This window comes from Lineus longissimus, chromosome 16 (assembly GCF_910592395.1).
Source record: "Lineus longissimus chromosome 16, tnLinLong1.2, whole genome shotgun sequence".
Lineage (NCBI taxonomy): Eukaryota > Metazoa > Nemertea > Pilidiophora > Heteronemertea > Lineidae > Lineus > Lineus longissimus.
In genome coordinates, this window is record NC_088323.1 from 1,666,965 (window position 1) to 1,682,783 (window position 15,819).

Genomic DNA, 15,819 nt, shown 5'->3' on the forward strand with positions numbered 1-15,819 from the left:
GTGTTGTAAGGAACGAAATCAGCGCCTCTAGCGTCTAGTGTCAAGATTGGCGTGTTGGCATTTTTTGTTGTTTACTTCGTCTAATTTCACAGTTTATGAATGGTAAATGGACTAAATCAAGCGAGCATTTGTATTCAAATGATAGGTATGTTCAAAATTTTGCGTTAAGTCACCCTAAGGTGCAATTTTTCGTGAAAAAAATAACTTTTTGTGGGGTCTCCCGAAAAAACCGGCAGTGCATTACATTTACAATACATTAGGCTAGGCCTACAATATCATGATAATATGATGTAAATGCATGACGGTATAATGTGGACTACACATGTCATGACATACATGCATTGAATTGAATATGGCCAACTTGACTATCCTACATATGACATGACATTCACGTAGGCATAGCCAACCAGTTTAGGTGACAGGTTAAAAAGATTTGGGAATGTTTTGTAATTGTATCTCATTCTGGGGCGGATCACCAGGGCTGGTCCAGGACTCTGCCAGGAGCCAGTTACTCACTGCTGGGTTAGTAAACCGTGGCCCGTGCGTTGGGGTGTGGCCGTGGGAAATGGGTGTGTGTCTGGTGGCTAGCCTCCCCTCCTTCAACTTTCAATTTTAAACTTCTTCGATTAGGTCGATACACCCATCACTCTATCATGTAATAATTTGATAATCAAAGTTTGTTATGAACAAGCTGCAGGTATCTCAAATTAAAACATATTATTATTCCAATTACAGTGATTGATCAATCATAATGAACAAAAATGTGGAGGTGGAAAATCAGGTATGTTTCATGCTTGTTGGTTGGGTTATCCTCTTGTCAATATATCCACAGAATGAGATGACGTAAATGTTACTCAAAAATTTCAAAAGTCGGTAACTGTGAAAATGTAAAATGAAACTGTTGAAGCCAAGGCAATGCAGGGACTGGCAGCAAATGCAAAATTTCGACGTAGTGAGGTAACTAAACATCGATGCCCTTACTCACTATGGTTTAAGGCAAGGAACCTGTTTATGAAATTTGCGGTATATATAATTCATGAATTGAAACAATTGGACTAAGACACATGTTGACACTGAAGCTGTGTTGGATTCCATGTCAATGGTGCTTATGTAACTCATTGTAACTCATGCAAGCTTTCTCACACTATGCTGGTGATGGCTTGGAGTAGGACCGTCAACCATCGATGATAGTTTTCAATCGATGTAAGTCTGCAGCCCATGTGGGTCCACGTCACAATATTCTTCTGTAGAGGGCATAATTGGTCAGAACTGGTGTTTGATTTGCTGTATTTTTGTGGGATTCAGGAGTACAGTGACGAGTGGTTGCCTAAACTTACATTCAGTAGACCAAGGAAGGTAGGCGTGAAAGTCAATGTTGTTCAGGCATGGATGGTTCGATGTACTTGTCTTGTCTGTCAAATTCCCTCCATCAATTAAGAGTTGTTTGAACATAGTCATTATGTCATGTTAGAATATTTACTTACAGGTGTTTCTGAAGTCTTTTTTCACTTTCCATTTTCAACAAGTCTGTGAGATTTTCAATTTGGTGATAAGGTTGCATGTGTAATGGTCTCATTTCAAATTGAATGATTGCTTCGACAGGTTCTTCAGATTTGTTTGTGTGCTCGTTGTGGCTTTGGTGGAGAGCTGTTTGGGTTTCTAGTAATGCCTATAATCTGTATATATTATCTGGAAGATGCCAGTTTTTGGGAAAAAAACAGTCTTGTCACAGCAGCAGGTTGAGCAGCTGTTGTCTGATAGATATTGACTGCCCTCCCCTAGTACAGCAGTGTATTTGTCCTGTTGTGTAGTAAGGCTTAAGTCTTTTTTAACACCTGGCTCGTTGTACATGTTTGTACTCTGCTGATATTTGATCAAGCATGATATTGTGCTGTCAATGTAATCTAGGCCATACTTGTTAATGTGTGGCTTGGTTGCGCTGATCATGTATTTGGCTATGTCTATGCCACGTGTCGTCTCAGCTCAGTGACTAGAGAGAGAACAGAAATGGCATCCAGTCCTCATTTATATCGTTGCTACTCCCTTGTGTAAATATTTTAAAACCTGTAATTTTAGTTTTGTTTGATGGTTTCTTCCTACATCTCCATACAGTACCAGTAGCTGTCACAATTTTGTTGTTGGAATAACAATTGCCAAGGTGTAAAATGACTTTTTACAATTCTCTTCCGACTCCAGATTCGCCCACGAGAACCGAATTGCGGCGGCACAATCCTTGAGCTCTTCCGTTCACCAGATGCCCCAGTGTATGAGTACCAGATAGTCGGGGCGGTGGAGCCTCCAGACTCCCCAACCATGGAAGACACACTACTACAAACCGGAGACAATGGTGCCAAAAATATGAATGAATCAACAAAGGCTGGCACGTACTTTGAGAAGAAAATTGAGATTCCTGATGATGAGAGTGTAAGTGTTAGTTTGACATACCCGACACTGACACATTTGCTGTGGCCTGAAGCAAGTAACTTTACTCCTATTGCCACTTCCTTTGGAGACATAAAACTGAGCTTGATTGAAACTGTTCTGGTGCCTATTGTTATCAAACCAGGACAAGGAAAAGATCTTGTCCATGAGAGAGACGTTGAGCACCTCTGTGAGGAAGCTTCTGGTAAAACCAGTTTTATTTCAACAGGCAGTCAGATGATTTTTGTGTTGCGTTAATTGAATCGGATGAATAGATTCATTTTCATTTTGTTTCCTCCTTAATTTTTCCAGGCACGCTTCAGCTTCCGGAAACTTTGGGCATTCACAGGTCCAGGTTTCCTGATGAGTATAGCATATCTTGACCCGGGGAACATCGAGTCTGATTTACGCTCAGGATCAGTTGCTCAATTCAAGGTAACTAGTGAGGAGGGATTCACGCTAAAACCATCACTGACCAGGATGTTACTGTCATATCTCGCCATCAGGTCTAAACAAAGATTTATTGGGTGCGGTCATCAGCTAGCACTTGCAAACATGGCAAAGGACAGCACATTCACTTGAATCTAGTATGGTAAACCACAAGTTCTGTGTTGCCTCCTAAACTCCTTAGAAGTGGTTTTTAGAGAATCACTGTTCCCAAACTTCTGCTTCATGTTTGTGAAGAAAGACTTACTGCTAGTCTGGGAGTGTTTACAAAACTGAGAAGAGACGAGATGCCTTTGTGGAGTGTTTAACGTCGACAATTCTTTTCAGTTATTATGGGTGTTACTGTCTTCCACTGTCCTTGGTCTCCTGATGCAGCGACTGGCAGCCCGTCTCGGTGTTGTCTCTGGGTTACATCTGGCCGAGGTCTGTCATAACAAGTATCCAAAGGTGCCTCGTTTGATGTTATGGCTGATGGTAGAGATTGCCATTATCGGGTCTGACATGCAGGAGGTCATCGGCACAGCCATTGCATTTTATCTTTTATCAAATGGAAAGTAAGTGATGTTTGAAATGAAAATTTGGTGTCTCTGTCATATTTTACCAGGGTTGCTTCAATTTTTCAAGTACAATGGTGTGAGATCATTGTCTGGTCAAGAGAGGGTCAAGGTGGTGGTGATGGCAATCTAGATCTTGCTCAAATGTCAACTACTTTTCTTTCAGGATCCCCCTGTATGCGGGTGTCATCATCACCATAGCTGATACTTTCACATTTCTTCTCCTTGATAAATATGGTCTTCGTAAGCTGGAAATCTTCTTTGGATTCCTTATAACTGTGATGGCAGTGACATTTGGTTATGAGGTAGGTTAACATTCATGTTATATTAAAGATGGATTCCCTCTGATAAGCTAAAGCGTTTTTTGTTGCCGTCGAAGATTGAATTATAATGTGGTTGTGTAAAATTAGGTGACTCACCCAGCTTTGTTTGTCTCTTACAGTATGTCGTTGTATCGCCAGATCAAGTAGAAGTTTTAAAAGGGATGTTCGTGCCTTACTGCCAAGATTGTGGACCAAAACAGTTGCTGCAGGGTGTGGGAATTATTGGTGCTATCATCATGCCTCACAACATATATCTACACTCAGCTTTAGTCAAAGTAGGTATCTTATTCAAGCTGTGGGTTCGGTAACTGACACAGACACAGCATTTGTGACCCAATTCACATCACTTGGGCCTCCTCCTTTAAGTGAGACATACATCAGATTCCTGAGTTCTTATGCCAGGGCAAGCAGGAGAAGACAGGGTGGCATAGTCTCCCTTTAAAGTCGTAGTCAATATTAGTATCGCCCTGAAGTGGTGCCCATCTCTAGTGGCCTGCAATGAAAGAGTGAATACAGAACCAGTAGGAGAAGTTCCACTTGCAAAAAATGTTTTAAAGTAATGTAAGTTATCATTCTGTAGCTGATACTGTTCTCTTTCAGTCGCGAGACATTGATCGCAGTAAAAAAGCTAAAATCTCCGAGGCCAACTTTTATTACTTCATTGAAGCTGGGCTTGCTCTCTTCATCTCCTTCCTCATCAATGTATTTGTGACGTCCGTGTTTGCTCAGGGCTTCTACGGGAAAGAAACCAGAGAAATTGTGAGTATAACCAAGTCATAACCCAGTTGGAAATGAACTTCTCCTGGCCTGTCAATGATGACCCCTCCATGCACCTTGATTCTAGAGGGCTAAATGGAGACACCACAGATTTAAACCGCAGTCAGGAAGTACCTCATAACTCAATATCAGGCTGGTCAGTTGTTTATGTTTTTCGATGTACTTGTGATGTCACTTTCATTTCAGTATAATAGCTGTTTAGCTGCTGATAATGTGCATGCTGATATATTCAATGTAACCAATGTGGAAGTGGATATTTATAGTGGGGTAAGTTGCTTTGTATTGGCTATTAATAGGGTAAAAAGTGAAGAACAATATCAGGGCTGTTGTACCCAATTTTACCATCATGACGTCTTTGCTGATGCCCATGCAGACACCCACATACAGTATTGTTTTCTCGTCCAAATATGGCCAGTGCAAGGACAATAGGCCTACCCTGTTGTTTGAGTCCATACACATATCTTTGCTAATCACAATGAACTGTTGGCCATTTATTGTTTCTGACTACCTTCAACAGTAGGCAGTGAAATCTTCAAAGTGACCTGGCCACAAAAACAGAGGACTAGGTCTTTCACTGACAATTGCCTTTTGACCCCCACCATCTTTTACTTTCTGGTTGTGTTTATAAGTTTGAGATTAATTTTCAGGGCGTATTCCTCGGGTGCCAGTTTGGTGCTGCATCAATGTATATTTGGGCAGTTGGAATCCTAGCTGCTGGGCAGAGTTCAACGATGACTGGTACTTATGCTGGTCAGTTTGCCATGGAGGTAGGTGCAACCATTTTGAGAAAGTCTGATCACCATAGCCTTGTAAGTGCTTTTCGATGTCAAATGAGTGATAGCTCTACAACAAGAGAGAGCAGTCAGACTGGAATTAAAGCAACATAGTGACCTCCATTTCTTGCCCTCAGCTGTCATAATCATCTGTTCCAGGGCTTCCTGAATCTTAAATGGGCACGATGGCAACGCGTCTTGTTGACGAGATCCATCGCTATCATGCCAACCATTCTCGTCACCGTGTTCGCCGGCATAAATCAGCTGACCAAGATGAATGATCTGCTCAATGTGCTGATGAGCCTACAGCTACCTTTTGCATTGGTGCCAATCCTGACGTTCACAAGTTCAGACCTTGTAATGGGCGACTTTAAAAATGGAATGTAAGTGAAATAGAAAAGGTGAATGATTAAATGACTTCACTGAAAATGAGGTCAAATTTTACCCATATTTACCTCTAGAACAGAGCAGTGGGTGACGTCATGGTGCTACACGACGTCCTAAAGGCACATCTGATGTCTCAGGTATTATTTCAACCAGGTTCTGCTCAGTGCTGTCATAGACTTGTAGAGGTCCTCATTACCTTATACACCACTGAGGTAGGTGAAAATGAAAAAATGGGATACTTTCTTTCTTGGATAAATGCGATTCCTTTTTTCTTTCAGCCCCATGAAGATAATAGCTGGCACCTTGTCTTTGGTGGTTATTGGCATTAATATGTTCTTTGTGGTGACTTACATATCAGCTCTACCGTCCCATTGGGCCATCTACCTAGCTATGGCAGTATTGGTGGCAACCTATCTCGGATTTGTCTTATATCTAGTAAGTTCTTGTAGGAGAGTTGGCTGCTTCCAAAAATCTTACATAAAGAGTTAACCAAGTGTTTGTTTACACTTTAAGATACATACATCTGGTACCCTGTACCCTTCTAATATATAACGATGTTTTATGGAAAAAGTGTATATGGGATCCTAGTAGTCGGTGAATAAAAAAAAATTGTCAAATGTCAGTTCGTTTTTCCTGCGGTGATATACGAGATCCAGATCCAAATCCCATCCAAAACTTGGCATCAGATTTCATCAATGTGTACCTTTTTTCAGACAATGTTCAGTCTTTACTTCCATGGAGTCGAGTGCCTTCAAAAATTCCGAGTAAGTGTAGCGTTTTTGATAATGTTTTGGTATTGACTGAAGATAAAGAAGACAACAGATCCATAGCATGTCTTGACTCATATTTTACAAGTTTATCAAAGACTTAAACTATGAGTACTCTTGCGCTATATGTAACTCATGGCCCTGCTCAATGTGACCAACATTCTGCAGTGGACAAACACCCGCAAATTGACAGAAGTCCCATGGCAAATGTGGCATGCCAAATGGCCCCCTAGTTTCCATAACAGGCCATTATTTTGGCACACTTGTTGTAACTGGCTTGGCTGAGTATTGTATTACTTCACCATTTTATCCTGCTGACTATTTTCTGTTTTGCTTCAGATATTTGGATCCACTTCCGGCGTGGCTTATGAGTTACAAACGGCAACAAGTCATACTGATGTAGATTCACCAGAAATGTCAGATTATGGATCAAGAGAGATTCCAGATAGCCCAAACTAACAGTGTTTACTTGCCATGCGTGTTACAATGACTTGATTTATAGCAGATATTGTAATCAAGCTAACTTCTGCCTTTTACGGTACTACTGAGATCCCCTCAAGTTGATTGTTTATTTGAATGTGCAGATCGCTCTAGTCTGGAGTGCAGAATTTTAAAGAAAGTTGCTATTTATTGTATGATATACATAGTAAATAATAGAAATTTATTGTATATTTACCTATTATTTTTGTGTCCCTCTAATGGCTATTCTGATATTAATTCAATGTTTAAAAACATGGTTATGGTATTGATATTTGGCAGATATTTATTAAATCATTTTAAGATAATCTTCGTTGGTGTCATTTACTTGTATGGATGTGTTTGGCATTGTTATGTGTTGATCAGTACTGACAAATATATGCTCCAGGGAACTGCCTGTTGGAAATACGGTTAGAGTCGTATGGGTTGATCGACATTCTATGTATGTCTCCATCCTCCGAGATTTCACAATAATCGACCACCATGGCCACGGTTGATCAAACTAACTTGGGCACAGCCATAAAACATCAACAATTAATTAGAAGACCTTGGAGACAGTACCCCGTGAAGACCTACGTGATGACAAGGAGACCTTCAAGATGCCTTGCATTACAATACCCTTCACAATCCGGGTAGACCTTCACCTCTGCTCAGACCTCGCCTAGAGGCGAGGTCTGAGCAGCTGGTCTCTGGCTGTTTTGAGGTCCGCGGGTTGGTCACGTAGGAACTCAGCATGAGCCAATGATGACAGTCCCAATTTCTCCAAGCTTGAGGCCACTTAGACTTAACGAAAATACATTCCCATTGAAGATTTGGATGCTTTACCATCATTTAAACTACTGAAATTAGAAATTTAAGCCAAGGGACCCTTTTTCATGGGGGCTGACATTTTTTTATCATGTGACTTGCAATGTTTCACCAATATGCTACGGTTTGCAAATTTTAATAATTAAAAAATAACTAAATGTATACCATTTATTCATATAAATGATTCAGGGAATAATTACGTTCTTTGAATATAAGATTATGAATACCAAATTGTTCCAATTAGCAAACAAATATATTTTAGTATTCTTGGTACCACACTTTGCAGCACAAGCAAGTGCGTGCATGTGACCAAAATTGACCAATTAGATCATCGCTTATGTTCTCTACTTCCTGATTCACACCCATAGCAAAATCAAACCAATAAAAGCAAGATTTTTGACGATGATTCTCCTTGAAAAAAAGAACAGGATTGTCGAGGATGCTCTCTTGAGCCGATTCGAAAATGTTAAAGCCAAGTGAGTGTCTCAGTTTCTCCGTAAATGTGTATTTTCTACGCCTAGGATGCCGGCTCGAAAATTAAAACTCACTCGGCTGTGTTGACCTGTAGGCTAGTCAGCCTATAGTTTGTAGTGTGTAGCATGTTTAGTCCGGGTAATCAGTGACGTGTGTCTGTCTGTGTGACATCGGGGCCAGGGGAAGTGGTGTCACAGATATTTTGTCTCCGATAAATGTTACTTTTGATCAACCAACCGTCATCGATTTGGACTTTGGATCACCGAAAAAGATCTCTCAGTCTCTGGCATGTCTCATTGCCATTATCCAAGTATGGCGGTCTACCTAATGCGCGTCCGGAACAATTTGTGCGTCCGGAGCGCGTCCGGAATAGAAAGTGCGCGTCCGGAACAATTTCCTATGTAAATATGAACTTAATGTTGCATTAGATGGCTTAAATAGCATTTTAATTCCATGTAGAGAAAATAAAATTGGAAAAAATCTCCTTGGTGACTTTGTGTTTTACAATTTTCAGCGGGGTGATTTGGGTGTTGCACAGCCATCAAATCCCAGTTTACTGACGTTTCTCCTCAACCAATTGTTGTTGCAGTTGCAGAATTTCGATAGTAGCCGTGTTGTAATGGATTAGGCTGGTATCTGGTGTCTCAGCACATGGAATGCCGTCAGAGTGTCTTATCATTGTTAATTTCACAAAAAATCAGAATCAAATATGTTATTGAAAATCACTATACAGTCAAAGTGTCAATTAGTGAGATGTGTTCACATTAATATGTAAAGAGCAATCTCTAGTGAACTCACACAACTGTTTGACATGAGGGAGCCCCCCAAACCCCCGTCCTTCTGACATATTTAGCCAGTACATTGGGGGATGAGTCCCCCAAACCCCCCAAAATATATTTTGTGAGAAAAATAAGTGAAAATTGTACTACTTCTTTGATGTGAGTGTATCCTTAAATCCACTGTCATCACTAGATCCTTTGATAATAAGCCATAGCTAAATTTAAGTGTAGCCAATTAGAAATTAATCTAAAAAATAAGTCCCCCCCTCCCGGGCCCACTCTGTCGAATGGTAGAAAAACTGGCATTTTTATTTTAATGAATAAGATATATACCCAGGAAAATAATCATTAAGCTCATCTATAGTTGAAGCTCTTAAAACCGCACTGAATTTTGTTGACCCCCTTCCCCCTTCCCCTCGATCCCCTCCCCTCCCCCCTAAAAGCGCAAATTGGCTTCACAATAATTGCTATTGCCCCTTATCCCACGGCACGCAAAGACAAACTCATACCGACTTAGACGACCACAACAGGAGAAGGCGCGTAAGGAACTTGGGATATGATTATGGCATTAGTAATTAACCACCTCGCTGAAAATTGTAAAATACAAAGTCACCAAAAAGATTTTTTTCAATTTTATTTTCTCTACATGGAATTAAAATGCTATTTAAGCCATCTAATGCAACAATAGGTTCATATTTACATAGGAAATTGTTCCGGACGCGCACTTTCTCTTCCGGACGCGCTCCGGACGCGCAAACAGAGTTCCGGACGCACATTAGGTGGACCCAAGTATGGTAGTTTTCAGTGAATTAAATTAGTCAGTGTTTTTTTCTATTCCAGAAATAAACCTGAACGAATAGACATCAAGGTAGCTGATTTTGATGGCGTCCTTTACCACATTGGCAACCCGGATGGGGACAAGACAAAAATAACAGTAGGTTGAAATGCTGTTTTAAAATGTTTTCATTTAGCTCAAGTTTTTATGCATTTTGAAAAACATTGTGTACCGGTACGTCTTTTTTTGTGTGTACAGATGCCTCTTTATTTTATCATTATTTATTTTCGACTTATAGGTGAGCATTGCACTCAAGTTTTACAAGGAACTTCAAGCTCATGGTGCTGATGAGGTAAGTAATTAAGTTTTCCCTGTCCTTTGAGGATAACATTCAAACTATTCCTCAAGATCTTGGATGAAAATTTGGGATTGTGTCAGCAAACGGGCAGTTGGATTGGCTCAAATTTGTTGAGTCTTTTTTCAGTAATTCTGTAATATCTGCCACCATGCTCTTATACAACCCTTTACTAATTTCAGCTCATCAAGAGGGAATATTCTCCGTACCTGGTGAACCCCGAACCAGGCTATGACATCACTGTTATGTTCGACTTGGAGAACCTCCCTGACAACCACGAAGTTTGGGTGGAAAAATGTGGCCTATTGAAAAGGAATTGCTTTGCGTCCGTGTTTGAGACATACTTTGAACATCAGGCCCGTGGAGAAACCAGCACCAAACAGGCTGTCATTCATTACAGGGATGATGAAGTCATGTGAGTATTTCCATTTAGTGTTTGGTGTGTTGTTTTTGCCTGCCTGGTGTGGTGTATATGAACATGGCAACTGGGCTTATGGGCCCTGGGCACCCTTCTTAGAAGAGGAAATTATTAAAAAATCAGCGAATGCATCTGTCTTTGGTGAAAATCTGTCGTCTAATGTTGCGTCTTGTCTCTGTTTCAGGTATGTGAGTGCCATGGAGGATAGAGTCACTGTGATCTTCAATACTGTTTTCAAAGGGGACGATGATATTATTATTGGAAAGATCTTCATGCAGGTTAGCTTTATCAATGAAAGGCAGTCATGCAGTCATAAAGATTGATAATGCCAATATTATAAATGCCTAGTTTCAGCAAATTTGCATGCATAATAACTGCACTTCAGCAATGTTTATTTCTGTTGTTCGGAGCCACGAGTCGGACAAGAAGAACACAAGCTTCGGCCTTTAACAGAACCTGCCCCTTGAAGTACGGTTATGATTCTACTCCTCATGTGATATTGAAGAAGGCAACTCTGTAATGTTGGAAGTCCTTCTACAATACGTTTTTTTGCCAAGAGGTGAAGCAGCTTTCAGTACAAACTAACTTTATTTCAGGAATTTAAAGAGGGTCGTCGAGCAAGTCAGACAGCTCCTCAGGTTCTGTTCAGCACTGATCCCCCACGAGAATTGGAAGGCAGTGAAGAAGTCCAGGTTGGAGCCATGAACTCCTTCATCACATTTGGTGAGTGGAATTTCTGCCAGCTGATTCAGCTGTCTTAGTACATGGTGACTTGTTACAACAGGGCAGCTACCTGAGCATATCAAACATGTCTCTCTCTGTTGTGATTTTCAATTGAGTTTAAAGTCAATAAGAATAGTTGTAGGCCAGTCTGTTCTTGATAATCAAATTGGAGAGTCACCTCAGCTGTAGTATTTCAGTTGCCCTATTCCTTTCTGCTCTAATTCCTGATTATTTTTTTTCAGTTCTCTTTCCCCGTCACACAAACCCTGCTGCTCGAGAACAAACAATCGACCTCATACACATGTTCCGCAATTATCTTCATTACCATATTAAGTGTGCTAAGGTGAGTAAGCAGCAGGTGTTGACTGAAGACCCTTCAATTGTGTCGTGGCCCGACAAATCTGCTACCTTTTCATGGCTCTTTTCTCAGCAGGTTTTTATACCAGATAAACAGAAAATGAGGTGAAACAAGACTGCGATACCAGTTGCATCTTGCTTGATCTATAACATGATGATGTAATTTGCTGGCTCTGTTACCCGATTGCCTCCCACATTTGGGTAATACACCAAATGGATTCAATGATGAGACCCTAAAGACAATTAAATTGACCATTACAGTTGAGTTGGCATAACAAACCTCTGACATCAGGCTTATCAGCAAGACCGTCCAGGCTTACAAATCTTTCATTGAAATGAATTCACTTTCAACTTGATGTGTTCTCTTTTCAGGCTTACATCCATTCCCATATGCGTGCTAAAACATCGGACTTCCTTAAAGTTCTTAACCGTGCCAAGCAGGCCAATAATTCATCAGATGGAAAGAAAACAACTATGTCGTAAGTATTTGTTGAAATAGATTAAACTTCTGACAGATTTAGCCTAGGTATTAAGTGCTAGAGAAGCCCCATCACCTTTGACGTGTTTCATCCATGTGTGGGGCATGAATGTTGCCCATACATTGTCCACTCTACATTTTAACACTGAGTATCCATGTATAATCAATCAATAGTATTGCTAGTTGGCTACTATCTATTATTTCACCAGATATGGACGGTCTTTCCAGAAAATTGATTTTCCTCCCCAGTCCATTTTATTTTTCTTATATCTTCATTTATTGCAGAGGAAAACAGTTGCTAACGAAGATCGCACCAAAAATAAAATGATCTGTGTACTAATACTTCTACCTAACTTAACTCCTCTGCCTCTTTGTAAATATGCCGTCCGACCTTACCATAATCATCAGCTTCCTCATCTGTACAATGTGATATCCATGATGATTGAGCCTTCAACCTAAACTGTCAACATTGTTCATTGAAGCTTTTGTCCATTATCTTTCAATTCCCAAATTACTGATGAATGGTGAATTCATCGTAGAATACCTTTTATTCACATCTTTCCAGCCAGAAACAGAGATGCTCCAAACTTTAGTGTGTTAACCCCATCCAGTATTTTCCAAGGGAACACGAGTTTCCAAATAAGTGCTTCATCCAAAATCCTACTGCAAATTATTCCTATCCATTTGTTACCCATGATGCCCATGTCATTCATTGACCTATCAACATGTTGCAATATGTAAATTACAATTTGGAAAAGCAAACAAATTTCTTGGTGATCATTTGTGATCAAATCTGTCTGTCTAATACCTTGAAGAGTACATGTACATGTATCATAGGGTTGTGCTAAAGAGTCTTGAGGTGCCTGTACAAAAGGGATGTTGTACATGTTATTGGCCTATATGTTACATGCGCAGTTAAATCAGCTTAATAGCATCGACACAGTATATGATAATTTTCACTTTCGTGTACTTACTTTCACATTTTCTTTTTCTTATTTATTCAATGATATTTGTTTTCATTCCAGTGGCAAGACATTCTCTGTGAAGTGCTAGGGTCAAATGTGATCCTCTACCAACATACTGGTAACAAAAATGACATTTTAAAGTTTTGGACCAACCTGATTTATCTTCTAGTGGAGGACGTAGGCATTCATCTATAGCTGTGGACTGCAATGGTCTTTAGTCTAGAGGATTTGTGCACTTGACTTGCCAGTAGGAGAAAATAATCAAGAACTTAGTGCATGAGACTGAATATAAACCGGAACCTGCATGCATGGAACTCAAGCAACTCTTTTTTTCTGAAGTTCAAAACTGACATGGCTGACATACCTTTGTTTTCATTGAACAGAATTTTAGACCAGGGAGCAAAGATATTAAAGGAGTTAAAAAGAATTTGATTTGAAATGATATACGAAGGGTTCTACTTAATTTTGTGTATACTTTGAGAGTTATGCTACAGTGCCTCTTTGGACGGGTTGAAGATCTACATGTAGATACCATCTTCATTGTCGTGTTTTGGGAGGGCATGTACAGAGTCATTATGAGCTTTTGAGTTTGAAGAAAATTCAAACACATTTGAGTAACTTATTGTTAACATTGTAACATCCGGTCATGTTGGTCAAACAATTGGGATTTGGGTTTATACTGGACAATAGGTTTAACAAGAATTATTATCAGTTATAGGAAATAAGACTAGTAAATGCTTTTCTTCAGTTAAAATGCAGTTTCACAAAATTATATTTTGAATGTATAATGTACTTAGAGAAAAGTGTATAGTCGTTTGAAGTTAATCAAGAGTAACATTTTAAGAACAAGTATTGGTCTACTCTTATTGTCCATTTGTTTCATTTTGAGAAGCATAAGATCATGTGGCGTTTATGATGGGATGGGAGTTTGACTGAAAATTACTTGTAATTCCTTATTCCTAAAAAAATTGTCATCTGATGGATGTAGGTCCTTCGAAGGTAGGACAATTCAATATTGAATTTACAATGTGTATATATGGATCTTGAGCTTTTTAAATACACTTCTATTGTACATGTGCTTGTTGTCTTACTTGTCTTACTTGTCTTACTTGTCTCAACATTGTGACATCTGTCAAAATCGAGTGCCCAATAAGTACAACACAAGTTCTAGAATAAAATACAAATACACACTTTATTAATGTTCATATACATGTACTGCCCCATCCACCTGATCCCATAGGTCCGAATTCAGTGAGAACTCCCGATTTGTAATTCCTGAGTCAAAGCAGAAACTTCCTGGGTGGAATAATCATTGAGAGAGACGACATATCACTGCAGCAGATGATTGCAAATGATATATCTATTGAACTTTTTTCCTACCCAGATGGACAAGGAAATGGACTGCAGCTACCTTTTTCAAATAAATTGTCCTCACCAACAATTGGAACTGGTACTCATTCCACTAATAAAAAGTCAAGTCCAATATGCAGTTGGGGCAATTGGAGACGCTATCTCTTGCAAACTTTGACCGGTGGACCAAATTGATCCATTGTCTCTACTACCAATGCCATGTGATCCATGAAAGAGTTGACACTCACTCTCAGAAACTTGGCTTCCTTGGCAAGAAATGTTCTGAAAACAAAAAAGATAATGAAATTGAATCTTAAGTGTTTTTAAAAAACATAAACAGAACTTTCCTCTTCATTGGATAAATGTTGGAGATGGCAAGTTGTGGCAATCATGCTGCGACATGTACTTGGAAACAACAAATAATTTGACTGATTTACGGCGAATCTGAAATGTCCTCTGTACATCCTGGATTGGAAGCAACAAGTATTACTTCTGGTTCATACAAAAATCATTCATTTCAATGAATCCACACCAACCTCTTCACACTTCAATACTCCTTGTTTAAAGTCGTTCTTTGTTGACACAGTCACCACAGAATACCAGGATTAGGCAGGAATCCAGGCATCAAGTGGCTTGTCTATTCACTTACACATGAAGCAGTTTGCCATTCACACTCATTTCTTTCCTACATCCTCCACGCTTTGGTTCTTTGTCAACACTTAGCGATCCATGTGCAATTTCAGCTTCCCGTTCAGATGGAAATGGCACCTTCAAATCACTTTATAACAGTCAAGGAATCCCAAACCTTATTGATAGCATTTCTGAATGCTGCTTCACAGCTCAGCTAATGTAACATCCAATACAACAACAAGAGGTATTGACACTAAAACTCGCTCTTGCAGTTGTGGCCGAACTATTCAAGAGAACAATCATCAACGAAAGGCCTTGGTGCTGCCCCCAGCTCATGGGACTGGGAGTGCTCGCTGGCATAGGCCTAATGACCCACAAATGCCAACATGAAGAAATTAGGAATGGCAATGCTGCTAACTATAGCTTCTTTGGGTTAACAACATGTTGCATGGTGATGGTTGGTTGCATTGGGATTGTTATTCCCCCAAATGGACCTCCCGACCCTACCCATACAATAATACATCATTCAGAGTTGTGCAAAATCACTTCCGGTGCAACATATAAACCACGACTGTAACAAACCCATGCGACGGAATTCTCCAAAAATTGGCAGAGTTGTTCATCAATACTCAATATTTCAATAGTTGTAAGATGAAAAAAATCAGAACACTATGGACTCGGCACATGTGGTTTAATCGCTTCCAAAAAAGATACATGCTGAATTCGTCCTCCATTGCCGTCTATCCCGGAATGCCGTACTGCGCAAACGCAGAAGTGAAACG

The 15,819-nt window shown here is 39.9% G+C and overlaps 3 protein-coding genes across 9 annotated transcripts; 2 read left to right on the forward strand and 1 right to left on the reverse strand.

The window, feature by feature from the left end:
* The first annotated feature begins 6 nt into the window (after positions 1 to 6).
* Positions 7 to 7,224, forward strand: LOC135500217 (natural resistance-associated macrophage protein 2-like). 6 transcript variants are annotated; one of them, XM_064791508.1, is made up of 15 exons: positions 7 to 145; positions 736 to 781; positions 1,306 to 1,356; positions 2,197 to 2,424; positions 2,734 to 2,856; positions 3,196 to 3,422; positions 3,589 to 3,727; positions 3,865 to 4,020; positions 4,346 to 4,504; positions 4,709 to 4,789; positions 5,170 to 5,289; positions 5,455 to 5,678; positions 5,961 to 6,117; positions 6,396 to 6,446; positions 6,789 to 7,224. In XM_064791508.1, the coding sequence occupies exons 2-15, from the start codon at positions 752 to 754 to the stop codon at positions 6,906 to 6,908; spliced, it is 1,866 nt and encodes a 621-aa protein (XP_064647578.1). In that variant the 5' UTR covers positions 7 to 145; positions 736 to 751; the 3' UTR covers positions 6,909 to 7,224. The 6 variants fall into 6 exon arrangements, with proteins under 6 accessions (XP_064647578.1, XP_064647580.1, XP_064647582.1 ...); XM_064791509.1 differs by lacking the exon at positions 7 to 145 and adding an exon at positions 292 to 522; XM_064791510.1 differs by lacking the exon at positions 1,306 to 1,356.
* An 844-nt stretch (positions 7,225 to 8,068) lies between these two features.
* LOC135500095 (actin-related protein 2/3 complex subunit 2-like) lies at positions 8,069 to 14,131 on the forward strand. Of its 2 annotated transcripts, XM_064791264.1 has the most exons (10): positions 8,069 to 8,209; positions 9,827 to 9,920; positions 10,060 to 10,113; positions 10,299 to 10,531; positions 10,719 to 10,812; positions 11,131 to 11,257; positions 11,500 to 11,600; positions 11,987 to 12,093; positions 12,378 to 12,425; positions 13,118 to 14,131. In XM_064791264.1, exons 1-9 carry the CDS (start codon positions 8,136 to 8,138, stop codon positions 12,418 to 12,420), a joined length of 927 nt encoding a protein of 308 aa, XP_064647334.1. In that variant the 5' UTR covers positions 8,069 to 8,135; the 3' UTR covers positions 12,421 to 12,425; positions 13,118 to 14,131. The 2 variants fall into 2 exon arrangements, with proteins under 2 accessions (XP_064647334.1, XP_064647335.1); XM_064791265.1 differs by lacking the exon at positions 12,378 to 12,425.
* A 99-nt stretch (positions 14,132 to 14,230) lies between these two features.
* On the reverse strand, positions 14,231 to 15,812 carry LOC135500097 (EKC/KEOPS complex subunit LAGE3-like). Its single transcript, XM_064791266.1, has 3 exons — positions 15,752 to 15,812; positions 15,057 to 15,185; positions 14,231 to 14,689 (listed from the first exon to the last, which is right to left on the reverse strand). The coding sequence occupies exons 1-3, from the start codon at positions 15,769 to 15,771 to the stop codon at positions 14,566 to 14,568; spliced, it is 273 nt and encodes a 90-aa protein (XP_064647336.1). The 5' UTR covers positions 15,772 to 15,812; the 3' UTR covers positions 14,231 to 14,565.
* Positions 15,813 to 15,819: the final 7 nt, after the last annotated feature.

Coding starts and splice junctions, on each gene's coding strand:
- LOC135500217 (XM_064791508.1), top strand. CDS start 752: ATGAACAAAAATGTGGAGGTGGAAAATCAG. Junction 2,857..3,195: donor GATCAGTTGCTCAATTCAAG/GTAACTAGTGAG, acceptor AATTCTTTTCAG/TTATTATGGGTGTTACTGTC. Junction 6,118..6,395: donor TCGGATTTGTCTTATATCTA/GTAAGTTCTTGT, acceptor ACCTTTTTTCAG/ACAATGTTCAGTCTTTACTT.
- LOC135500095 (XM_064791264.1), top strand. CDS start 8,136: ATGATTCTCCTTGAAAAAAAGAACAGGATTGTCGAGGATGCTCTCTTG. Junction 10,532..10,718: donor TACAGGGATGATGAAGTCAT/GTGAGTATTTCC, acceptor TCTCTGTTTCAG/GTATGTGAGTGCCATGGAGG. Junction 10,813..11,130: donor TTGGAAAGATCTTCATGCAG/GTTAGCTTTATC, acceptor ACTTTATTTCAG/GAATTTAAAGAGGGTCGTCG.
- LOC135500097 (XM_064791266.1), bottom strand. CDS start 15,771: ATGGAGGACGAATTCAGCAT. Junction 15,186..15,751: donor ATGGAGGACGAATTCAGCAT/GTATCTTTTTTG, acceptor ACTGTTATAAAG/TGATTTGAAGGTGCCATTTC. Junction 14,690..15,056: donor AATGGCAAACTGCTTCATGT/GTAAGTGAATAG, acceptor TTTTGTTTTCAG/AACATTTCTTGCCAAGGAAG.